General features: G+C 41.6%; 2 protein-coding genes across 2 annotated transcripts; both read left to right on the top strand.

Annotated features, from left to right (window-relative positions):
- The first annotated feature begins 9,471 nt into the window (after positions 1 to 9,471).
- Positions 9,472 to 15,780, top strand: LOC131353776 (putative C-type lectin domain family 20 member A). Its single transcript, XM_058390844.1, has 6 exons — positions 9,472 to 9,565; positions 13,062 to 13,123; positions 13,389 to 13,757; positions 14,059 to 14,394; positions 14,492 to 14,583; positions 14,758 to 15,780. The coding sequence occupies exons 2-6, from the start codon at positions 13,087 to 13,089 to the stop codon at positions 14,893 to 14,895; spliced, it is 972 nt and encodes a 323-aa protein (XP_058246827.1). The 5' UTR covers positions 9,472 to 9,565; positions 13,062 to 13,086; the 3' UTR covers positions 14,896 to 15,780.
- A 6,401-nt stretch (positions 15,781 to 22,181) lies between these two features.
- LOC131353775 (E3 ubiquitin/ISG15 ligase TRIM25-like) lies at positions 22,182 to 24,623 on the top strand. Its single transcript, XM_058390843.1, has 6 exons — positions 22,182 to 22,827; positions 23,267 to 23,362; positions 23,503 to 23,736; positions 23,869 to 24,038; positions 24,277 to 24,336; positions 24,451 to 24,623. Exons 1-4 carry the CDS (start codon positions 22,252 to 22,254, stop codon positions 23,953 to 23,955), a joined length of 993 nt encoding a protein of 330 aa, XP_058246826.1. The 5' UTR covers positions 22,182 to 22,251; the 3' UTR covers positions 23,956 to 24,038; positions 24,277 to 24,336; positions 24,451 to 24,623.
- The last annotated feature ends 125 nt before the right edge of the window (positions 24,624 to 24,748 follow it).

Genomic DNA, 24,748 nt, shown 5'->3' with positions numbered 1-24,748 from the left:
GCGGTTGACAAACAACAAACTTGAGAAAGTAATATTTAGTGTTATTTTTCAGTATCTTAATAGAACTGGGTGTGGAAATTAAACCTTACATGTCCGCTTTGAAATAACGTGATTGCTCAAAAAATCCTTTAATAAAACTCAAACATTAATTTTTGAGTTATTCTCAAGTTATTTTGTAAAATATCTCCCAGCATTGCAGAGGGCACGTGTGACGTAGGCGGAACTACAGACCCACTGTTTACTAGTGTGGAGAAGGAGGAGCTTGTGGAATGACACAAAATTATGTGTCACTCTGCTGAATCACTGTGCAGCAATGCACATCTCAAATCATCAAATTTACCAAAGATATGATGATGATTGGTATAATGATGTATATGAGGACGGAAATTGTGCTTTGGTAGCATTTGCACTTCTCACCTTTCAAATAGAGCTGGTGCTTTAAGAGCCTTGGAAGGACAAGCCAGATGCTGCGAACATGGGCTTCAGAGGAAGGGAAATATACCAAGATGTAGGTTATCACAAACATCCTCTCTCCACGTGTCCTATAAGAGGCCATTTAGGTCATAAAACATACTTTTTCACACATTGTCATTCCCTTGCACACATACAGCTATATCCACACACACACACACACACACACACGCTATCATACACTTGCACACATACAACTATACTCACACACATGCACTACTATAGTCTTGCACACATACATCTATACTCACACACACACTAATATACCCTCTTACCTTCACAGTCACACACACACACACACACACAATATGTCACTCTCTAACACAGATAACTTTATTCTTATACACACCATATAATCTTACATATTGAGTTATGCAAGAGAGAATAATAAACTACATCAAACAGAATAATAGTACATGCACAAGAGTTTAATAATGGCAGTGAATGTAAGACAAAAGGACTGGATATGTCAATGAACATGGTGTGTGTGAGAGAGTTTGATTGAAACGTACGGTGCTTTGATTATGAAGGAAATAGCACTAAATTCTCAGTTTGTGATTGGCTGATGTTGAGGGATTTCATGCCGGTGTCCTGCCTTCCCGATCAAGCAGCGAACATGGATAGACAGAAACTTAATGAAGCTATTGGTCTCTTAACCAATGTTTTGAATTCTCCAATGGTTTTCACGACAATGTCGCAAATGTTGGATGTTGGAACTGCTGGAAGTAGACAGACACCCACAGGGGCAACTTCTAACACTGCTGTTGACAAAGTAATGCAGGGAATTTTGGATCAACTTGTGTATTATGGTGTGGCAAAGCAACTTCAGCAGGAGCTAGCCTTAAAGTTAGCCAAGAGATGTGACCCCGATATAAGACTTGGATGTATTTCCGTGGTTGGACATCAGAGTCAAGGAAGAGGTGAGTTTACTGAGTAAGGCGAAATTATTTTTCTTTAGTCTTCGATCATGTTTTTATTAAAGCCTTCCCTTCCTGCAACTTCTAAGCTATTGTTAGCATTAGCTGTTACTTAAACATTGACAATGACATTTTTTGCCATAATTTCTACCTTTGAGTAATCTGTCAAACAAATCTGGATGAGACATTAACAGCATCAAATTCAATACTGTTTAAAATGCATTATGGATTACTTGTACTGTCATTATTTATTCATTTTTTGATCATATACTTGTCATTTTTACTTTAGTAAAAAATTTGAAATGCTTTTACTTGTAGTGGAGTACTTTTTTTAGGCAAATATTTGCATTTATTGAGTATTGTCCTAATGTGATGTTATTATAATTATTACTCATACTACGAGTACATTGTAATAATAATAAAAATAATAATACTAATATGTTCATGTAATTTTCATAGCCAACCACCCATAATCACTCTAATTTCAACAAGGATGTCATTTTATTACCTCATCCATCATGGAATGAAGTTTGCAAGCACAAAACCAGAAGAAGACTTGAATGCAATTGGCAATACATTAAGTACCTTTGAAATGAGGAAAATGTGGCACTTTTGAAGAGAAGCGTTCACTTTTACTTAATTTGTGTTTTTCAGCATTGAACTTTTGAAAGTTGGAAAGAGTCTTACCACTACCTGCACACAATTTATGTGAATTTCCCTTCGGAATGAATAAAGTATCTATCTATCTATCTATCTATCTATCTATCTATCTATCTATCTATCTATCTATCTATCTATCTATCTATCTATCTTTACATTTTACAATAATGTTATAACCTTTCGTCCCAATAAAATTAAAGTAATGGGAATATTTCTGGGTGCTGAACATAAACACTTCCATCTTCCAAGCTAGCTAGCTTACTGCTTATGGTGCTGCTAATTGTGACGTGCACACGACAACTACAAATATAAAATGTCGAATTTCAAATCAGCGTTTGCCGTGGCGTCAATAAAAGTAACATTATAACGGGTTTTTTTGGAGGAAGTAACTGTAATGCTATTACTGAGATTTTATTTGTAACTTTTTACACAACTCGTTACCAGGAAAAGTAATATTATTACAGTAACGCATTACTAGTAATGTGTTACTGTAATGAAGCATACTGAACCAGAACACCAGAGGGAGCCATCGCCCGAGTACTGAACTGACTTCCGGTACTCGGGTATTTAAAGAGCACGCTGCCCTTTGTTCACTGCAAAGTATTGTGATCTCTGCATTGCATACTGAGCATTACTCCATTGATTGCCTTGATTATTCCATGTATGATCCTTGCCTGTTCCTGGTTGACCTAGAGTTTCGGTTTTGTGTTTCGGTTTTGTTTCCATAGTGTTTGTTTACCGGTTTTGACCCTTTTTGCCTGCCACTCTGACTTTTGATTCTTGCCTGCCGTTTTGATAATAAAGATCTGCATATGGATTCAGCTACACCTGCTTCGAGTGCGTCCTTACAGGATACTTTGCCTGAAGAGAATCCAGCAGATCTGCAAGCCACGATCATTCGCCAAGGACATATGATTTGTGCTTACCAAGATCAGGTGGCTGAGCTGCAAGCTGCTAACGCCCAGGTACAGACACAGCCCCCTGCAGCCGCCGCTACACCTGCATCATCCTTGCGCAGTGAATTACCATGTTTCACATTGCCGGAGAAGTTTGATGGCACCGCCGATCGCTGCCGAGGCTTTCTGCGTCAGTGTGACAACTTCGCGCAGCAGCCTGCAGTCCTCAGCAGTGAAATCACCAGGTGCGCCTTCATGCTGTCTCTGCTGACAGGAAGAGCACTTGACTGGGCTTCGGCAGTGTGGGACTCGGATCCACAGGTGAAGTCTTTGGCCAACTACTTCGCTAATCTGCTTAAAGAGGTGTTAAAGTACCTGGCGGGAGGAAAGGATGTTTCTGTACAGTTGCTGGAATTACGTCAGGGGTCTGATATGGCGGCAGATTTCGCGATCAAGTTCCGTATGCTGGCGGCACAATCGGGATGGAATGAGATGGCACTAGTGGCAGTGTTTCGCGAGAGTCTCAACGTAGATCTAAAGGCAGAGGTGGCGTGCCGGGATACCAACGTCACACTGTCACAGTATATCTCCACTGCCATCCGTCTCGACAATCTCCGACGCCAAAATCAACTTCCAGCCACTGCACCCCACCATACCATGGAATATTACAGCCCGAGAGAGGAAACCGCAGAGCCCATGCAACTGGGGAGATCACGAGTTTCAGAGGGAGAGCGCGAATGTCGCGCGCAGCTGCGACTCTGTTTCTACTGTGGACAACCCGGTCATCAAGTCTTAAAATGTCCAGAGAAGCCCACCCAGGTAGAACTCGTAAAACTGGCTTCTAAAGTTTCACTCCCTGCCTTTTTTCTCCTTAATGACTCACGCTTCTCTGTCACTGCATTGATTGATTCCGGATCTGCGGTTAACATTATCGACTGTGGTTTGGTGCATGAGCTCGGCATGACCACCATAGCGTGCACCTCACCTTTAAGAAATACTGCGATAAATGATCAGCCCATCGGGGAGGGCCTCATTAATCACCATATGCCACCTACAGACTTTCAGATAGGACTGTTTCATCTTGAGAAATTGAGATTCTATGTCATATCCTCACCATCCAACCCTGTCGTCCTCGGCCTCCCCTGGCTCCAGCTTCATGATCCAGTTATCTCATGGAAAAAAGGAGAATTAAAAGAATGGTCCATTCACTGTCAAGAGAACTGTTTTGTTATGCAGCTAACCCCTCCATGTCTCTCCACTTCCACTGAAAGTCCAGAGACATCGCTCCAAGTATCACTGCCCAAGGAATATCGGAATTTCCAGGAGGTTTTCAGCAAAGAAAAGGCTAATAAGTTACTGCCACATAAACTCTGGGACTGCGCCATAGAGCTTCTTCCTAAGACCATGCCACCCAACAATCGCGTTTATCCTCTGTCTATCCCTGAGAAATGAGCTATGGAAGAATATATCGAAGAGGCCCTCACAGCTGGATACATCCGGCCATCAACATCTCTGGCCACCACAGGGTTTTTCTTCATGGAAAAAAAGGACGGGGGCCTGTGACCTTGCATTGACTTCAGAGGACTAAATGCAATCACTGTTCCATATCCTTATCCCCTTCCACTGGTTCCCGCAGCACTCGAACAATTACAAGGGGCGTGGATTTTCACAAAGGTTGATCTGCGCAGCACTTACAACCTTATTAGAATAAGGGAAGGAGATGAGTGGAAAACGGCATTCCATACCACACATGGACATTATGAATACTTAGTCATGCCATATGGACTTACCAATGCTCCTGCCGTCTTTCAATCTCTGATCAACGAGGTGTTCCTACATATGCTCAACCAATTCGTCATCGCTTACATCGACGACATCCTCATTTACTCTACCAGCCAAGAACAACACGTTTCCCACGTTCGTGCCGTCCTCTAATGCCTTACAGATCATAATCTCTATGTAAAGCTGGAAAAATGTGAATTTCATTGTCCATCTACATATAACCTTTCTCAGATATGTAATCTCGCATAAAGGAGTGGAGATGGATCAAGGAAAGGTATCTGCCATCACGTCCTGGCCTGAACCTACCTCAATCAAAGAGCTACAATGCTTCCTCGGATTTGCTAACTTTTATCGACGGTTTATCAGGAACTATAGCTCCACAGCCAGCCCACTAACTTCCTTACTGAAGGGTAAACCAAAGAAAATAAAATGGACTGATCAAGCCAAATCCGCTTTTCAGAGACTTAAGAACTGCTTCTCTTCTGCCCCATACTCTGCCATCCTAACCCGGAACTGCCCTTTGTGGTGGAGGTGGACACTTTGAACTGTGGAATAGGAGCTGTGCTCTCTCAGTGGCAACCAGACTCTGGAAAACTACATCCCTGCGCCTTTTTTTCCTGAAAACTCACACCAGCCGTAATTATGACGTGGGTAATCGGGAACTGTTATATATAAAGGCTGCCTTGGTGGAATGGAGACACTGGCTGGAGGGAGCTCGCCATCCATTCTTGGTCCTTACGGACCACAGAAATCTGCCTTACCTCCGGGAAGCAAAACATCTCAATCTAGGTGGGCACTATTCTTCACGAGGTTTAAATTCTCTGTTTCATATCGTCCAGGATCCAAGAACAGGAAAGCTGATGCCCTGTCTCACATCCAGGAGACCTTAGATCCACCAGCGAATCTGGAGCCTATTCTCCCACCATCAGTTTTAGTAGCTCCAGTTCAATGGAACATTATGGAGGAAATCGAACGAGCCCAGGTGAATGAAACTCCTCCCCCAGCCTGCCCGCCAGCCAAAGTATACGTTCCCTCAGCCCTGCGCCAGACAATAGTACAGTGGATCCATGAAAGCCTCAGTTCTGGACATCCCGGCATCCGTAGAACCACTCAGCTTGTACACCAACGTTTCTGCTGGCCTTCACTCCACCATGATGTTGAAGAGTATGTCCGTTCATGCTCAGCCTGCACACAATCACGAAAGAGCTGCCAGCTACCTGAAGGTCTGCTCGAACCTCTGCCCATCCCACACCGACCCTGGTCTCACATATCAGTGGACTTTCTGACAGATCTTCCGCGTTCTCAAGGCTTTACCACAGTCATGGTGGTGATAGACCAATTTTCTAAGGCATGCAAGTTGATTCCCATGAGAGGTTTACCCACAGCTATGGAAACCGCCATGGCCATCTTCCAGCACATCTTTCGCCATTATGGCCTCCCCGAAGATATTGTCTCTGGTCAAGGCCCTCAGTTTGGTCAGAGTTTTGCAAACAACTCGGGATCAACATCAGCCTCAGCTCAGCTTATCATCCACAGTCCAACGGCCAGGCAGAATGACTCAACCAAGAACTCGGATGGTTTCTCAGAACTTATAGTAGCCAAGAACAGCACCGGTGGAGTGAGTTTCTTCCTTGGGCTGAATATGCTCAAAACTCACTGCGCCACTCCTCCACTGGCTTGACTCCGTTTCAATGTGTATTGGGCTATCAACCTCTGTTGTTTCCATGGTCCGGATAACCTTCAATCTCTCATAGAAGAATTTCACCAGAGCTTCCCCAACCGACCCGCTCCTCGCCCGAGGGGGCGCCCACGTCATCGAACGCTGGGAGGTGTTCCTAGAGGGGGGGTTCTGTAACGAAGCATACTGAACCAGAACACCAGAGGGAGCCATCGCCCGAGTACTGAACTGACTTCCGGTACTCGGGTATTTAAACAGCACGCTGCCCTTTGTTCGCTGTGAAGTATCGTGATCTCTGCATTACATACTGAGCGTTACTCCACTGATTGCCTTGATTATTCCATGTATGATCCTTGCCTGTTCCTGGTTGACCTAGAGTTTCGGTTTTGTGTTTCGGTTTTGTTTCCATAGTCTTTGTTTACCGGTTTTGACCCTTTTTGCCTGCCACTTTGACTTTTGATTCTTGCCTGCCGTTTTGATAATAAAGATCTGCATATGGATTCAGCTACACCTGTTTCGAGTGCATCCTTACAGTTATGGCCCAAACTGCTGTTCACTATGAAAATTCACCAGGCCTAAAAATAATTGTATGCCATCATTAATTTGTTTAATTGGTTGAATTGGTTCCTATCATTACTCTGTGTGTTTAATGTCTTTTGAATCCTGTTCAAAACTGTTTGATTGACATTAAAGTCATTTACTGGAACAACAATGTTGTTTTCAGTCTCTAACTACAGAGGTGGGTTTTAATTAAATCACAAGATCTCATTAAAAATATTGTCAATTTTTAAGTTAAGCAGGGGGCTGAGCATGCAGCCTTGTGGTGACCCTGTGCTTAGAGTGATGTTCTTAGATGTTTTTCCACCGACCCATTCATTTTGTGGTCTCTCTGAAAAGAAGTCCAGAACCCAGTTACAGAGAGGGGAGTTGAGTCCCAGGTGTCTTAGTTTGTTTATTAGATGCTGGGGATGATCGTGTTAAAGGCTGAGCTAAAATCCAGGAAAAGCATTCACACATAAAAGTCTTTGGAGTCCAGGTGTAAGGGCTGGATGGAGAGCAGCTGAGATGACATCTTTTGTGGGCAAGTTGGTTCTGTATGCAAACTGGAATGAGTCATGGGTGGGAGAAAGAATGGATTTTATCTGCTGTCTGACCAGTCGCTGGAAGCACTTCAGAATAATGGGGGTCAGTGCAACGGGCCTGCATTCATTGTGGCTGGATGGGTGCGGCTTCTTTGGGACTGGAATTATTGTGGTGGTCTTGAAACACTTGGGGAGAACTGCTTGAGCGAGATGTTAGTTAGTACATCCTTGAGTTCTTCAGCACAGTTCTTTAGAACCCGACCAGGTGTATTGTCTGGTCTGGCTGCCTGGGTTGATCCTCGGGAGGGTCTTTTTCATGCTGATTTGCCGTCAGACACACAGTATGCTCGTGTGTTGTTATGGGTCTCAAATCGGCCAAAGGCTGTTAAGCAGAGATATGTCACTGTCACAGATCCATGGTAGGGATTTATATTTTGTTCGAGTTTGGATGCTTCACCACATCTGTGAGTCTCTGGTGTTGCTGAAATGTCCAGATATTTTATTTCTGTGTTGTTGTTTTGCTTTCCTTATTTCACTGGACAAGGCTTTTGCTATTGCTAGGCTGCAGTGTCACCGGCTCTAAAGACTGCGTCCAGTGCCCTCAGAAGCTTGCGCACTTCTCCTGTCAGCCATGGTTTTTGGTTGGCCTGAATAGTGACAGTTTTTCTGTATGTGACATCGTCGGTGCAGTTTGAGATGTAAGCAGTAACAGAGAGTCCAAGGTGGGGGAGGGGAGAGGGGCTTTGCATGCCCCTTTGCTGTTTGTGTATACTAAGTTAAATGTATTGTTGCCCCTTAGGGAAAGTCTCATCTTTTCCTTTTCCTGAGGAATGTGTGGAGGAAACATGGTACATTTCTGTCTGTTTGTCTCTCTGTCTCAGGGTTTTAAGTTGCTTTAGGAAGTATTGATGCTGCTGGGCTTTCTTGCTGATGGTGCTGGTGTTGAGTGACCAAGTGAAGTTCTCTGCCAGATGAATAACAAGGAATTTGGTGCTCTTAATGATCCCCACAGAGGATCCATTGATGTACAGTGAAGAATGGCTGCTCTGTGCTCTCCTAATTTCAAGAACCAACTATTTAGTTTTGTCAAAATGCAGAGACAGGCTCTTAGCTCTACACCAGCCACATCTCTCATCATAACATACCACACCCCTGAGTTTGCCTTGTGTGGAGCCTTCCACTTTGCATCACACTTTGCAAATATTTAATGGCAAAATATATAATACTATCTATATATAAATATTTATATAATTTTTTATATGCTGTATTGATTTTTCTCCCCACTTCACTATGAATCTGCCCCTCATGCTGAGCACTGTGAACAGAGCCACTCAGAGCTAATAGCAGCTCACAGTACTACAGCATGATCTTCCTGGTTCATCATGTGTGTATATTTTCTTTACCTTGCCATGCATGTTGTTATTTTGCTCCATGTCGTGTATCCTCCCTGGATTTCTATATTTCATCTATTTTCAATTCATCCATAAAATAGATTGTGTATATAATCCCTTGTGTTTCTGTGTTTGGGGCAAAGTATTGTTCAGTATGTACCTTCCTCTCAAAATCGGTGATAAGATCGGATTTTGTGCTATCCTTGTTACTCATTTGTGTTTAGGATTATTCCTGCTATCTTTGCTTGTAGATCACTTGGCCTGTTTCCTGTTTTTCAATTTTTTTTATTAACAATTTGGATTTGTCTTTATTCAATGACAATATAAGAGACTAATTAGTGTGCATTCATGACATAAATCCTTTTACTTACTCTTTTGTCAGCAGAGTTCAAGAAAACTTGAAGGTGAGTTGAACACTGTCTAAAGAGACCTTGAAGGTGACTTTAACTTGAACTTCAGTACTGTGTTTGATGAGTCATGCCCTGTCCATGTCAGATTTACATTTAATCTGATTTGTAAATTAGGTAAAGATGGCAGAGCTGGTTTGAAGTATGTCATTGAGCCTTAAAGAAATAAGGCTTTAAATAGCAAGGCTGGTTCATCAGATACCACAGAACAGATCTGACAGATACTGAGATACACTGTTTCTCAGCTACAACACTGATGGTTTACCAACTTCACATTTCAGGTATGTTTAAATATTCCACTGAATTCTTCAGTTATTTCCTTCCACTTGATGGGGAATGTTTTACAGAACTTGTGGGAATAAAATATGTGAAGGTAAAACAGGGTTTAAAGCACATTCAATAACCAATAAGCAATTAATATTGAATTTACTAGAGATTTATGAGAGCTATCCTGAAAAATCTCTATTGTATAAAATATTTCAATGGGGTCATTGTTTAGTGGAACATTATTGCTCGGTTTAAGCCTGACGGGAGTCTTTAAATAGTTTTAATAATCATAAATTATCAGCTTTGAACATCTGACCACTTTAAACAGGACATAGAGGAGAGTTTAACTCTCCTCTTCACTAATGCGTTTACAATTCATTATCAGTTTTATCAGCATTTATGGTGGTTTTAATTTTGTTGTATTCCTCAAGTTCCACAAAAATAATGATGAGATCCATTTTTTAAAATGTGACTATTAAGAAAAACTGTACCCAGTCCTGAACACAATACAAATCTAAATATTAATACAATACTGTAATTTCATACTGAAGTGTAATAATGTTAATATTAAATACTGAAATGTTAAATGTGATGTAGTGTGCAGCTAAGGCGCTGTATCGAATTAATGAATAATAATGGATACTTATAAATACATAAATATTTGTTTTCACTAATAATTATTAAATACAACAATTACTTCTTGTATAAAAATTTCTTCATGTTAGAATTTTCTGGTTCACTCAGAGAAAATCCTGAGTTGTGCTGCTGCTGCTGCCTCTAGAGCTGAATTCAGGGAAGAGATGCTAAAGAACCACTCAGAGACAGTGACTGAATAGCAGAACTCTTCGAAATTTAATGAGATAAACAGGGAGTATTTATACAGAAGAAAGGTATAATCTTCATGATTATCTTTAGGTAAACCAAAGACGTCAACAGAAACAGACGTGGTGGTTGACGTGTTCTCTGGCAGTTTTGTGAGTTTATCACGAAAAGGCCTATCTAAGATGTGGAAGACAGAACTGTCAATGTGACTGTGTTCAGCACATGTTCCCAAAACAGAACAGAAAGAATCTCTAGAACAAAACAAAGAATATCATGGAAATAAGATGAGGTCATAAACAAACGGTGACACACACTCAGCCAAGGGCCGCAGTCAGCCCAGGACAGAGCGTGCCTAGATAGAGAATATATCACTTCACTTCTTAAGATTATATCAGGACTTTCCTCTGCTGAGTTGTTCAGCAGCTTGCAGCGCTATGCCACTCACTCCCACTTCTGTCCTACATTGTTCTATGCTCCTTTATGAAGCCGTGCAAGGGTGAGAAGAACCAGATTTACGGATGAATGCGGCTAGCTTGCCAGCGAGTTCCTCCTGAAGAATAATCCATTCAGGAAGGGGGTAAAGTGTTCCAATCGGCGGAGATAATCCTGCTGCTTATAATGGAAATAATCCACTGCAGTATCTGTTTTTTTTTTTCCTTTCCTCCCGGAGTGCTCTCTTTCCACCGGCTTTCTCCCGGCTTATTTTTCCTTCCATGAACTGCTGTCACGTGATGACTTTATGGCACGGAGCCACAGTTAAATTTTTCAATTCAGTTCAATTTATTTCTATAGTGCCTTTTACAATGGACATTGTCTAAAATCCACTTAACAAAAGAAGATAAACAGTGAAAGGAGAGAATAAAATAAAATAAAAATAAATTATTAAATTAAATTATTAAACTGTTTTATCCCTATTTTATCCCTAATGAGCAAGCCTGTGCGAATGTGGCAAGGAAAAACTCCCTGAGATGATATGAGGAAGAAACCTTGAGAGGAACCAGGCTCAGAAGGGAACCCATCCTGATTTGGGTGACACTGGACAGTAAATAATGTAACTGTAACTAATTAATGTCCTTTCTACAACAGCATCAAGGGCCCATGAAGAACTATTAGGTCAGTGTAGTTTCTGAGTTAATTATAGGCACTAAATCCTTGCTGCCACAAGCTGACAGATGTAATGGCAGATCTGTGACCGTGTGAAAGTCCACAAGTTACTCTGTCCATGGGTGTCTCCTGGGTCACAGGCTGTCCACACAGACCCATCCACAGCATCAGTGAGCACCACCAAGTGACAGGACTCCGACCAGGGGAAGGGCAGTGGTCACAGTGGAAACTCAAAAAACTTTAAAGACAATGTAGTTTATGTGTAAAGTGCAGGCAAGGACTCCGGCAAGACTAGCTATGGCAGCATAACTAAAAGGGAGAGCCAGAAGGTGACAGACATGAAGGCTTCCCAGGACATAAAGTGACAAACCACTTCATAGTCAGTGACCTGAGCGACTTGCGAGGGTGGTAAGGCGACAGCATCCAACACATCCCAGTACACCAAACACTGTATGCCCATGAACCTTCCAGATCTGTTCCTTTTAAAAAAAACTATACATTGAAAGCTTGACTAAACAAATGTGTCTTCAGCCTAGACTTAAACATTGAGACTGTGTCTGAATCACAAACACTAATTGGAAGGCTGTTCCATTACTGTGGGGCATTGAAAGAAAAAGCTTTGCCCCCTGCTGTTGACTTTTCTACTTGAGGTACTACCAAATAACCTGCCCTCTTTGATCGGAGTAGGCGTGGTGAATCATAAAAAAACTAAAAATTGCTCAGGTACTGTAGTCTGAGACCATTTAGTGCTTTATAGGTCCATAATAGTATTTTATAATCAATGCGAAATTTGACTGGGAGCCAATGTAGTGTGGATAAAATAGTAAAATAGTAAAAAGTTTATGCTTCTACTGGAACATCCAGACAGTAAGGCATTACAATAATCCAACCTAGAGGTAAGAAAAGCATGAACTAGTTTCTCTGCATCATGAAGTGACATCATATTTCTTGTCTTAGCAATATTTCTGAGATGAAAGAAGGCTACCCTACTGATATTATTTACATGAGCTTTGAATGAAAGAATAGAGTCAATAATCACACCAAGATCTTCTACTGCTGGACAAGATGAAACTGAAAGACCATCCACCGTTACTCTGTAATCAGAAAGCTTACTTCTAGCTGCATGTGGTCCTAGTACAAGTACCTCTGTCTTGTCGGAGTTAAGCAGGAGGAAGTTAGTGACGATCCATTGTCTAATGGCTTTACACATTCTTCTATCTTAATAAGCTGGTGTCTCTCATCCATCACCCATAGATGAAACATATAGCTGTGTGTCATCGGCATAACAGTGGAAGCTAATACCATGCCTCCTTGTTCTGTGTTCTCTGTTATCCACTTCAAACGCAGCCTGTGTTTTGTTCTGTTTTTGCCTTGTGTGACCATAACCTGATTTAGACCTGTCCATTGCCTGCTGTTTTTTGAAATGTCTTTGCCTCTGTCCTTTTGTTAGATTTTTCCATCTTTCGATTTGTTTTTGGATGTGATGAAAGCTCTCCTGCACTTGTGTGTGTACAGCCTGTCTCTGTTCTGACAATTTAAAATACATTTGAACTGTATTATTGACTACACCATCTTATGTCTTAGTGAGTTCATCCACAACTCATCAGTAATGGAGCAGTGTCTTTTCATACTCCTGTTTTTCACAGGTGAGAGAAGTGTGTGCGTGTGTGTGTGTGTGTGTTTGAGTGTGTGTGTGTTTGAGTGCTTTAGGTGTAAGTTTTAGCTGAGCTGCTAAGTGTGTCCCCTGATTCAAAATGATAGCTTAATCAACAAATTTCAGCATTTCATGTTTTGAACCAAAGAAAACTCTTTTGCACCAATGATAAAATCTTACATTATAAAATTATACAATTAAGTTTATTGAATTTAAAAAAATAGACAGAGCTAATATTGCATAAAATTTATCCACAGGATTCATCTCTCTGGTCCTGTCTGTCCCTCATGAGTACACCCTGATCCTGCAGGGAAAAATCTGGAGTGATGCTCAGACTTACTGCAGAGCAACACATACTGACCTGGCTATCATCAAAAGTAATGAGGACCTGGTCCAACTTCAGAATGAAGCACAGAGACAACAATTCAGTTCCAGTGCTTGGATTGGACTTTACAATGACATCAACAGCTGGCGCTGGTCCATGGAAAATGAGCCACTGGGAACTACAAGATGGGAACCAGGTGAACCAAACAACTTTTTAGGACGTCAAGAGTGTGGTGCGATGTCTTTCTTGGGTTGGAAAGATCTGAACTGTACTCAAACTCTCCCCTCTATCTGTTTTGATGGTAAGAATCTAGATATTGCTTATTTTCCTATTTGTCAGAGAATGTTGTAGACAATGTAGACTGAATTTAAATGGCAAACAGAATATCTTAACATTTCAGACTTGTCTTTTTGAGAAATAGAGTATTTACTTGTTCAGTCTACCCAGGTCTAAATATGTGCCATGTTCCTGCTGTTCTGTCAACAGCTTTTGAGAAATTTCCTTTAAGGATTTTAATGGTGTAATCTGTATAGCTTTTTTCTTTTTGAAGTATTAACATTAACTGATACTCACATTTCATCATGTGTTTTTGATTCTCACAGACAGGAATACTGGAAATCAGAGGTACATTTCCATTCCTACTTTAATGACATGGCCTGTAGCTCAGGCTTACTGTAGACTGCATCACACAGACTTGGCCAGCTCCAGAGATGCAACTGAAGACTCAGTTATAGCAGGACTGGCCTCTGGCTTCACTTGGATTGGTCTATTCAGAGACTCCTGGAAGTGGACAGATAAAACTAATTCCTCTACTCTTAGCTGGATGATTGGAAAACCTGATAATGCCCTGAAGCATGAAAACTGTGGTTATATAAATAACGGTCAAGCTGTTGATGCAATGTGCTCAGACATAATGCCTTTCTTCTGTTATACCAAAGGTGTGTTAATGTTTTATTCAGTCTTGCATTTAGGTGAATTAAACTAAATTAAGAATGGTAATTTATTTTCTTTTATTTTTTGGGTGTCTGCATTTAGTAATCACAGGACAACAACAAATTTTTAAAGTGAAAGTCCAGTCCAAGGAGCCTGTGAATGATCCTGCACTGAAGATGGCCATCTTGGAGCAGGTGGGTCTTCCACAAGGCTTATAATGGACATTTCCAAGTATTCATCATACTCTGACACATAAAGACTGTGCTGTAATTAGATTCTGACTGTTGTATTCAGGCCCTGTATCATTTTCTACAGGAGAGTCTCTATCCTGCATTATTTAGTAATAAAAGTCTGATTCTGTTCTTCAGATCAACCAGAAACTGAAGGATCCTTTGAGGACAGAGAAGATCTCAGTGAAATGGTGCAAACAACCAGATGGAGTTGTGTTTCACAAGGTGAAAAAAGAAAAAAATACTACAGTAGACAATGAAAAGTGTGACCTCTAAATCTATGTTACTTCTAAGTTAATCTTAAGTCATCCTTGAATTCATGTCAGTTTTGGAGTTTAGATGTTATACATATATTAGCATAATAAATATAGTCGATAATGAATGAATGTTTAATTTCTCCTTTTAACATACATATACAGTAATGACTGTACCTCTGTACACTATAATAAGGGATGTTAGCTTTAGGGGAAACAGATTCAAAACTAGTACTGACAAAAAGGCAGCAAGTCTTTGGAAAACATCTTAGCTGTTAGCAGTTCTTTTTACATACATATATGTGTATGTAAAATATATATTTTGTCACTATTTTATTAGTAGAGTTGTATGATACTTTGTCACTGCACTTATTAATCTATTTGTTTAATACTGATATTTATCACTTTATTTACTTATAAAATATACATGAACTACATTAATTCCTCACTCTATGTCCTTGTGTTATAAAAAAAAGTTTTGTTTAATTGTTTTTCTGTCTTCTGTACAAGCTAAGTGATTCATCTGGAGGTAAATCATACTGATGGCCTTTGTTGTGTTGATGTGTCTAGTTTAGCAGATTCAGGAATGAGCAGCATATGATAATAGTGTGTGACACTAAAATATATGAATAAACTAATTATTATTATTATTATTATTATTATTATTATTATTATTAATTGTTATTATTAGATAATAGATAGATCAGGGCAGGGTAAGGAACTGAGAGCAACTTGTCCAGCAACTATAGCTTGAACTTTTGAACTCATGCAACTTCTGTTAAGAGTGTATGCATAAAAGCAGTGTGAGAGAAAAGAGAAGCACCTCTGTCTCACAGATGCACTGTGTGTGTATGTGTGTGTGTGTGTGTGTGTGTATGTGTGTGTGTGTGTGTGACTGAGATGTCCTGTGCAGTCTTTTTTATTAATAAACTTTTCTGCTCTTACTGTGACTTTAGTCAAGTCTCAACTTATTTCAATTTGTTTAACTGATTTCCACCACAATGGTTAAATGGTATGGAAACATCCTTAAAGGCTTAGGTTTTTAAGACAGAGGAAGTGTTACTTTCACTGTAACATGACCAGCTGTGTTTTTGGTACTTAAAGAAACAAGACAGAGGCTGGGTGCTGGAATGATTGTATATTGCTTTAACAGGAACGAACTCCTATGTCTGTAAAATTACTGAATTTTACAAAGCACTATACTAATCTTATCAGTGATTACCTGGTTTTTATTTAATCCTTTTATTATTATATTATATGGACCATCCACTATTTAAGGCTATGTGGATGAGCTGCTATCAGAACGATAATTTATTATATTCTTAAAAAAACACACATGAAGTAGGAAGCAAGTGTTCATCCATTTCATTATCCATTATGCAATACAATCAGGGAGGTGTTTGATTGGCCTCAAATTTATTCTACAGCAGGAAAATGACCCCAAAAATATGGCCAGTGTCAGTAAGAACTATCTTCATTGTAGAGAAGAACAAGGAGTCCTGGAAGTGATGGTTTGGCCCCCACAGAGCCCTGGTCTCAACATCATTGAGTCTGGGATTACATGAAGAGACAGGAGTCAGCCTGCAGAAGATCTGTAGTTCTCCAGGATGTTTGGAACAACCTACCTCCCAAGATCCTTCAAAAACTGTTTCAAAAACTAGATTTGATTTTGATTTCACTTTGTTCACTTTGACAGTAAAACAGTGACACTGTATCTCAATATATATATATAAAACAAAATAATTAAGTAAACATTATTGTCTAAACTGTGACTGTAGTTTCAGGACACATTTCTTCATATTCTCTAGATTAAGTGTAAGGAATGTCTTTGAGTCGTGTGTTGGGAGCTGAAGGTATATGAAGGTAAACCATGAATTTTATGGCTTGATTTTGGCTCTGTAACCTTCAGAGACTACTTATCCTTATGTGATATCCTTCATGTGTTAAACTGAGCTGCTTATTCCTCTTCCTTCAGGCAAAATGGCTCATGCAAATTCATCTGTCCTTTTGTCCTACATCACAGAATTCACCCAGGCGACTAAAATACTTCAGAACTACAGATTCCTTTTTCTCTCAAAGCACAGGGAGATGCATTTACATTTACATTTACGTTTACATTGACAGCATGCAGCAGATGACACCAGGCTGTGATACTTCCCGCCAGGATGCTCTCAATGGTGCAGGTGTAGAATGTTTTTAACACCTTTGAGGGCAGTTTAAAGTCCTTCAACATGATAGAGATGCTGCCGGGCCTTCTTCACCAGGATGTTGACGTGACAGGACCATGTCAGGTCCTACATGATCTAAACACCAAGATACCGGAAACTGTCTACTCTCTCCACTGGGATCCTGTTTTGTCGTTGTTGGAGATCAGGCCCACCACCACAGTATAGTCGGCAAACTTAATGATGTTGGTGGAGATGGAAGTTGTAGGTGTACAGTGAGTACAGCAAGAGGCTCAAAACACATCTCTGGGGGGCTCCAGTGCTGAGGGTAAGACATGGTTGCCCATCTGTATTGCCTGTGGTCTGTCTGTCAGAAAGTTGGAGATCCATCAACACAGGGACGGGCCCAGGATCTCCAACTTAGTGGTGAGTATGGTGGGAATTATGGTGTTAAATGTTGAACTGTAGTCAACAAACAGCATTTTAACATAATTCCCCTTTCTGCTGTCCAGGCCTGTGATGGAGGTGTGAGATGGCATCCTCAGGAGAACAGTTGAGATGGTACACAAACTGTAGCGGGTCTAGTGTGTCAGGAAGGGAAGAAGTGATGAAGTCTCTGATTAATCCTTTGAAGTACTTCATCACTACTGAAGTAAGGGCCACTGGGCGGTAGTCGTTCAGGCAGGCGGGCTGGGGTTTCTTGGGGACAGGAACAATGGTGGACCATCCAATCAGGATTACAGACTGTTCTAGGGAGAGGTTGAATATATCAGTAAACACTAAAGAAAGCTGGTTGGCACAGACCTTCAGGACCCAACGTGTGATGCCATCTGGTCCTGCTGCTTTCCTAGTATTTACTCTCCTGAATGCCTTTGTCATGTCATGCTCGAAGATGATGAACGCACTGTCCTCTCCAGCCTGTTCCTTGTGCGTGCTGCTTATCGTGCTGTTAGCACTGTTAATGCCATTAGCACTGTGAACTACAGCCTCAAAGCGAGCATAAAAGGTGTTTAGCTCGTCTACCAGAGAAGCGTCCTCATTCACTGATCTGGAAGATGGTGTTCTGTAGTCTGTCATAGTTCTTAGTCCCTGCCAGACTCCTAGAGCCACTTTGGTGAAATTGTGACTCTAGTTTCTGTCCATAGTGCCGCTGTGCCTCCTTCACCACTCTGCACATGCTGTAGGATGCAGCCTTATACTCATCCATGTTTCCATTGGTGAGCCCGGTGTTGTACGCAGCAGAGTGGGATCTCAGAGCGTCGCGGATGGATTTATCTACCTACGGCTTCTAATTGGGAAACGTTCTGATGATAGTTTTGTGAACAGTGTCATCCGCTAGTTTCCTGATGAATCCCATAACTGCTTCTGTAAACATGTTGATGTTATCAGAGCTGCTCCGAAACATGTCCTAGTCTGCGTCATCTAGTGCATCTTTGTAGAGCGGCCACCGATTGGTCCGTCCAGCGTGCAACCTCCCTCTGAGCCGGAACTTCCTACTTGAGCCTTTGTTTATATTTTGGCATGAGGAAAATGGCAGCGTGGTCGGATTTCCAAAACGGGGGGCGAGATTGTGCCTTGTAGCTGACTTTGAATGTTGTAAAGTGGTGGTCCAGTGTCCTTTCACCCCTGGTGGAGCAGGTGATGTGCTGATATAAGTTTGGCACTTCACGTTTGAGGTTGTCACTGTTAAAGTCACCTGCCACAATAAGTGCAGAATCCTGGGCTTGAAACTGGTGCTGTGTGAGAGGTTCATGCAGCTCGCATAAAGCAGTGTCCCTGTCTGCCTGAAGCTGAATATAAACGGCGCTGACTATGACCGATGTAAACTCCAGAGGAAGATAAAAAGGATGACATTTGGTCAACAGTTCCAGGTTGGGTGAGCAGGAGCGTGTGAGAGGAACAATGATCACACTGTTGCACCAGCTACTGTTCACCATTAAACACACGCTGCCTCCCGGCAACTTCCCCGATTCCAGTGTTCTGTCCATGTGGTGAACCGAAAAGAACTCGGCCGGCTGGATGGTGTGGTCCAGCACCGCTGGATTCAGCCATGTCTCGGTGAAGCAGAGGAGATTGCAGTCTATATTGCTAAGATGCAGAAAAACTAGTTTGTGCTTTTGTTACCTCAAGGTTAGATTATTGTAATGCCTTACTGTCTGGATGTTCCAGTAGGAGCATAAACAAGCTACAGTTAGTCCAAAACGCAGCAGCTAGATTCCTTCCTGAATACATCACTCCTATCTTAGCCACACTACATTGGGTCCCAGTCAAATTTTGAATTGAATACTATTACTGACCTATAAAGCACTAAATGGTGTTGAGACCAGGAGACGTTGGGACAAGCAGAAGTTACTCTTTGTTGAGAACTCACTGTGCGTCGCTGTAGTCATCCAAGTCTGACTATAGCTCAGCACTGTAGAATTTATACTTTTCAAGGGGGAGGGATAAATAGAGGTGTAGACAATCTAAACAAAGCATGCAAATGCAGTACAGGAATCAGCCCAGTAATGGAATTTCCCCAGCCCTGATCGCATCAGCATAACAGAGTCATTCAAATGCATAGGTGCTAATCCAATCAGCCTGACAGTATCGCCCAGACCTTCACATTATCATAGAGACAAAGGCACAGCCTGGCCTTGAGATTAGCATTCACATTTAACCTGGGACCCTGCCCGGTGGTCAGGAAGTACATACAGACAAAAGGTAAATGTCTCAGACACCTGGGCTGCTAGACTTGATCTTCTTAGAATGTTATCATCTTTACATCAAAATGTAAAACCCAATGTACATAACTTTTTCAATTTATATACTATTATGTTGGAACCTAGATTTAACATTTTATAAATCTGAATACCAACAATATATTTATATATATAAATATATATATTTAAATATATATATATATATATATATATATATATATATATATATAAATTTGCATATGCATATCCAATAACTTTGTTTTTCACAATTATTTTTTTGTTTCAATTATAAAGGAACCTTGAAGGACAGATGGTAGTGGATTTTGCTAGGAGGATGGACATGGCTGTGGTTAACACTTATTTTCAGAAGAGGGAGGAGCATAGAGTGACTTACAAGAGTGGAAGTAGGAGCACACAGGTAGACTACATCCTATGTAGAAGAGGCAATCTGAAAGAGATTAGTGACTGTAAAGTGGTAGTGGGAGAGAGTGTAGCCAGACAGCATAGGATGGTGGTGTGTAGGATGAATTTGATGGTCTGTAAGCAGAGGGAAAAAATAGAGATGGAGAAGAAAACCAAGTGGTGGAAGCTGAAAAAGGAGGAATGTTGTGAGGAATTTAGACAGAATTTGAGGCAGGCTCTGGGTGGTCAGGTAGTGCTGCCAGATGACTGGGAAACTACAGCAGAAGTGATCAGGGAGACAGGAAGAAAGGTGCTGGGTATGTCATCTGGAAGGAGGAAAGAAGATAAGGAGACTTGGTGGTGGAATGAGGAAGTTCAGGATAGTATTCAGAAGAAGAGGTTAGCCAAGAAGAAGTGGGACATGGACAGGACTGAAGAGAATAGACAGGAACACAAGGAGTTACAGCACAGAGTGAAGAGGGAGGTTTAAGGTTTTGGTCTAAGGCCAAGCAGAAGGCGTATGATGAGTTGTACACTAGGTTAGACACTAGAGAAGGAGAGAAGGACTTGTACAGGTTAGCTAGGCAGAGGGATCAAGATGGGAAGGATGTGCGGCAAGTTAGAGTTATTAAGGATAGAGATGGAAAGGTGCTCACAAGTGAGGAGAGTGTACAGAGGAGATGGAAGGAGTACTTTGAAGGGCTGATGAATGATGAAAATGAGAGGGAAGTGGGACTGCATCAGGGATCGGCTCTGAGCCCCTTCCTGTTTGCTATGGTCCTTGGACAATGATGTTTGCAGATGACATTGTGATCTGTAGTGAGAGCAGGGAGCAGGTGGAGGAAAACCTGGAGAGGTGGAGGTTTGCGCTGGAGAGAAGAAGAATGAAAGTCAGTCGTAGTAAGACTGACTACATGTATGTGAATGACAGGGAGGGAAGTGGAACAGTAAGATTACAGGGTGAAGAGGTGAAGAAGGTACAGGAGTTTAAGTACTTGGGGTCAACAGTCCAGAGTAATGGAGAGTGTGGGAAAGAGGTAAAGAAGCGAGTGCAGGCAGGTTGGAATGGGTGGAGAAAGGTGTCGGGAGTTCTGTGTGATAGAAAAATTTCAGCGAGAATCAAGGGGAAGGTGTACAGGACAGTGGGGAGACCAGTAATGCTGTATGGTTTAGAGACAGTATCACTGAGACAGAGACAGGAGTCAGAGCTGGAGGTAGCAGAGCTGAAGATGTTGAGGTTCTCTTTGGGAGGGACAAGGTTGGACAGGATTAGGAACGAGTACATCAGAGGGACAGCTCATGTTGGACGTTTTGGGGACAAAGTTAGAGAGGCCAGGTTAAGATGGTTTGGACATGTCCAGAGGAGCGAGAGTGACTATATTGGTAGGAGAATGTTGGACATGGAGCTGCCAGGCAAGAGGAAAAGAGGAAGGCCAAAGAGGAGGAATATGGATGGAATAAATGAGGATATGAAGCCAGTGGGTGTAAGTGTTGAGGATGCAGAAGATAGGGATAGGTGGAGAGAGATGATTTGCTGGGGCGACCCCTGAAGGGAAAAGCCGAAAGAAGAAGACACTAGATTGGCAAAAGTTTTGGGACACCCCTCTAAAACATGAAACATGGAGGTGTTCCTACCACTTCATTGGACAGAGGTGTATAAAATTCAAATTTTATTTGAACGATACACAGTATGATATGCAGTGAAATGCTTATACAACTGTTGTGACCTTGAAAAAAAGAAAAAGGAGATAAGGAGAAAAGGAAATAAGGAGGCAAAATGCCAATTGGAAAGATAAAATATAAGATATAAAAATATAAAATTTTGCTGGAGGAGTCAGTAGGCAAAAAGAATGGAAAATTCATTCTGTATTTAATGAAATGAATCCTAATAAGTGTAGCAGCTACATGGTTATATTTATGTACTGAAGGGAGATGAAATGGTTAACAGAGGAGTGTTCATAACCTGTCTGTGTTTGTGCTCCTCCTCCCTCCCTCTCTCTCTCTCTCTCTCTCTCTCACACACACACACACACACACACACACACAAAACCAGGAAATTTCAGAGAAAACTAATCTGATCTCTCTCTCCACATGTGAGAGTTCAGGAAAATGGCTGAAGCCAGTATTTCAGTAGTTCAAGATCAGGTCCTCTGTCCAATGTGTCTGGATCTCCTGAAGGATCCGGTGGCTATCCCCTGTGGTCACCGTTTCTGTAAGGTGTGTATTAATGGCTGCTGGAAGAAGGGCGTCTACAGCTGTCCTCAGTGCAGAGACACTTTCACTCCAAGGCCTGTTCTACACAGAAACAACATGCTGGCTGAAGTGGTGGAGAAACTGAAGAAGACTGAAGTCCAAGCTGCTTCTCCTGCCCACTGTTACGCTGGACCTGGAGATGTGGAGTGTGATTTCTGCACTGGGAGAAAACACAAAGCTGTCAAGTCCTGTCTGATGTGTGTGGCCTCCTTTTGTGAAACTCATCTGAAACCTCATCTTGAACATCCTACTTTTAAAAAACACACATTAGTCGAAGCCTCTGGAAATCTTCAAGAGATCTGCTCTGAACATGATAAAATGCTGGAGATCTACTGTCGTACTGATCAAACCTTCATCTGTTATTTGTGTACAATGGATAAACACAAAGGACACAACACCGTAACAGCTGCAACAGAAAAAGCTGAGAAACAGGTTTAATCATCTTAATTATTTGTTCATGTCTAGAAACATGTGCTTTAGGCAGTTTAGACAGTGAATTTATCAATCAGAAGAATTCTGTAAAATTGTGTGTTTTCTGATTAATAGAGAAAATGATAGTCATAATCTGGTCAGAGCAGTTAGTGAACATTCCAGTGACAGGGTGTGGCAGGTGACAACACACACACACACACACACACACACACACACAGACATCCCATCCATGTCACATAAAATATCCACTAAGTTAATTTTCCATCTGCTAGCTGACTGGACTCAGAGCACAGAGTTTCATGTCATAACAAAAAACCATGATCTAGATGGCACATAATATATAGATTCGTATTCAATTTAATTTATAAGCAATTGATTTAGTAATCAGACTTTTTATATCCACTGTATAACCTTATGGATATAACTGATGTGTCCTCAGAGTGAGTTAAAGGAGGAGCAGATGAAATTCCAGCAGAGAATCCAGGAGAAGCAGAAGAAGGTGCAGGAGCTGAAACAGACTGTGAACACTATAAAGGTGAGCAGTGAGCAGAGACAGAGCTGCTCCTAGAAACACACACAACATGGACAACCAGTCATTTAGAGTCCCAGTAAGAGAGGGAATGATAGATGAGTTTTAAATCTTCTGTGTGTGTGTGTGTGTGTGTGTCCTAACAGCTCAGTGCACAGACAGCAGTAGATGACAGTGAGAGGATCTTTACTGAGATGATCAGCTCCATGGAGAAAAAGCGCTCGGAGGTGACGGAGCTGATCAGAGCTCAGGAGAAGGCTGAACTGAGTCCAGCTGAACGACTCCTGGAGCAACTGGAGCAGGAGATTGCTGATCTTCAGAGGAGAGTCACTGAGCTGGAGCAGCTTTCACACACACACGATCACATCCATTTCCTCCAGGTAACACTCACTGTCTGATCTACAGAGCCAGCTGTTCCTCACACACTCTCTAAAACACCTCTCATTAAAGCAGCAATAAATGTCCCTGTCTGACATCACAAGTGTGTCTTTCATTTCATTTCTTCTCTGTAGGCTTTAGCTTCTGGACATCGGTCTCCTCCATTAATCAGACCAGAGTTTGACACGTCCAGCATCTCCGTCCCTCAACATGTCATTTGATGGAGTGAGGATTTCTCTCTCAGATCTGAAGAAGAGACTGGAGAAATTCTGTGAGGAGGAATTCAACAAAATCCCTCCACATGGTAAGAGGAGCTGCTCCTGCTGGAGAAACACAATGATGGACGTCTTTACTCGCTCTGTGAAGTGTTATTTCTTAGCCATGCTCCTGCTTACTTTTCTGCAGCCAGTTTGTTCACCTGACACTTTGAAGTAAAATACTGATTTCAAATAAATAAACTGACTGTATCACTTTCAACTGTTTCCATCTTTTACACAACCTGATGATGCTTTTTGTCTTCATTTCCATTTTTCTCTCCACAGCTGCAGCAGTTTAGATCATTTCACCACCAGAGCCACAGAGCAGAGAAGAGTTTCTGAAATGTACGTCTAACACACACACACACACACACACACACTTCACATGAATATACAGTATTGTGTGAATTAAACCCAACATGTTCACATTGTTCAGTTTGTTTTTCTCTTTTATTTTAGATTTCTGTTATCTGACTCTGGATCCCAACACGACACATCCTACACTCATTCTGTCTGAGAAGAACAGAGTGGTGAGAAACAGTGAGAGAAGGCAGAAGTACTCTGATCATCCAGAGAGATTTGACTACTGGTATCAGGTGTTGAGTAAGGAGAGTGTGTGTGGACGCTGGTACTGGGAGGTGGAGTGGAGCGGTGATGTTGTGTCCATATCAGTCTCATATAAAGACATCAGCAGGAAAGGACTGGGTTATGAGTGTGGGTTTGGACGCAACAATCAGTCCTGGAGTCTGTGGTGTTG

Source organism: Hemibagrus wyckioides, linkage group LG06, assembly GCF_019097595.1.
Source record: "Hemibagrus wyckioides isolate EC202008001 linkage group LG06, SWU_Hwy_1.0, whole genome shotgun sequence".
Classification (NCBI taxonomy): Eukaryota; Metazoa; Chordata; class Actinopteri; order Siluriformes; family Bagridae; genus Hemibagrus; species Hemibagrus wyckioides.
This window is presented reverse-complemented; position numbering and strand designations above follow the sequence as displayed.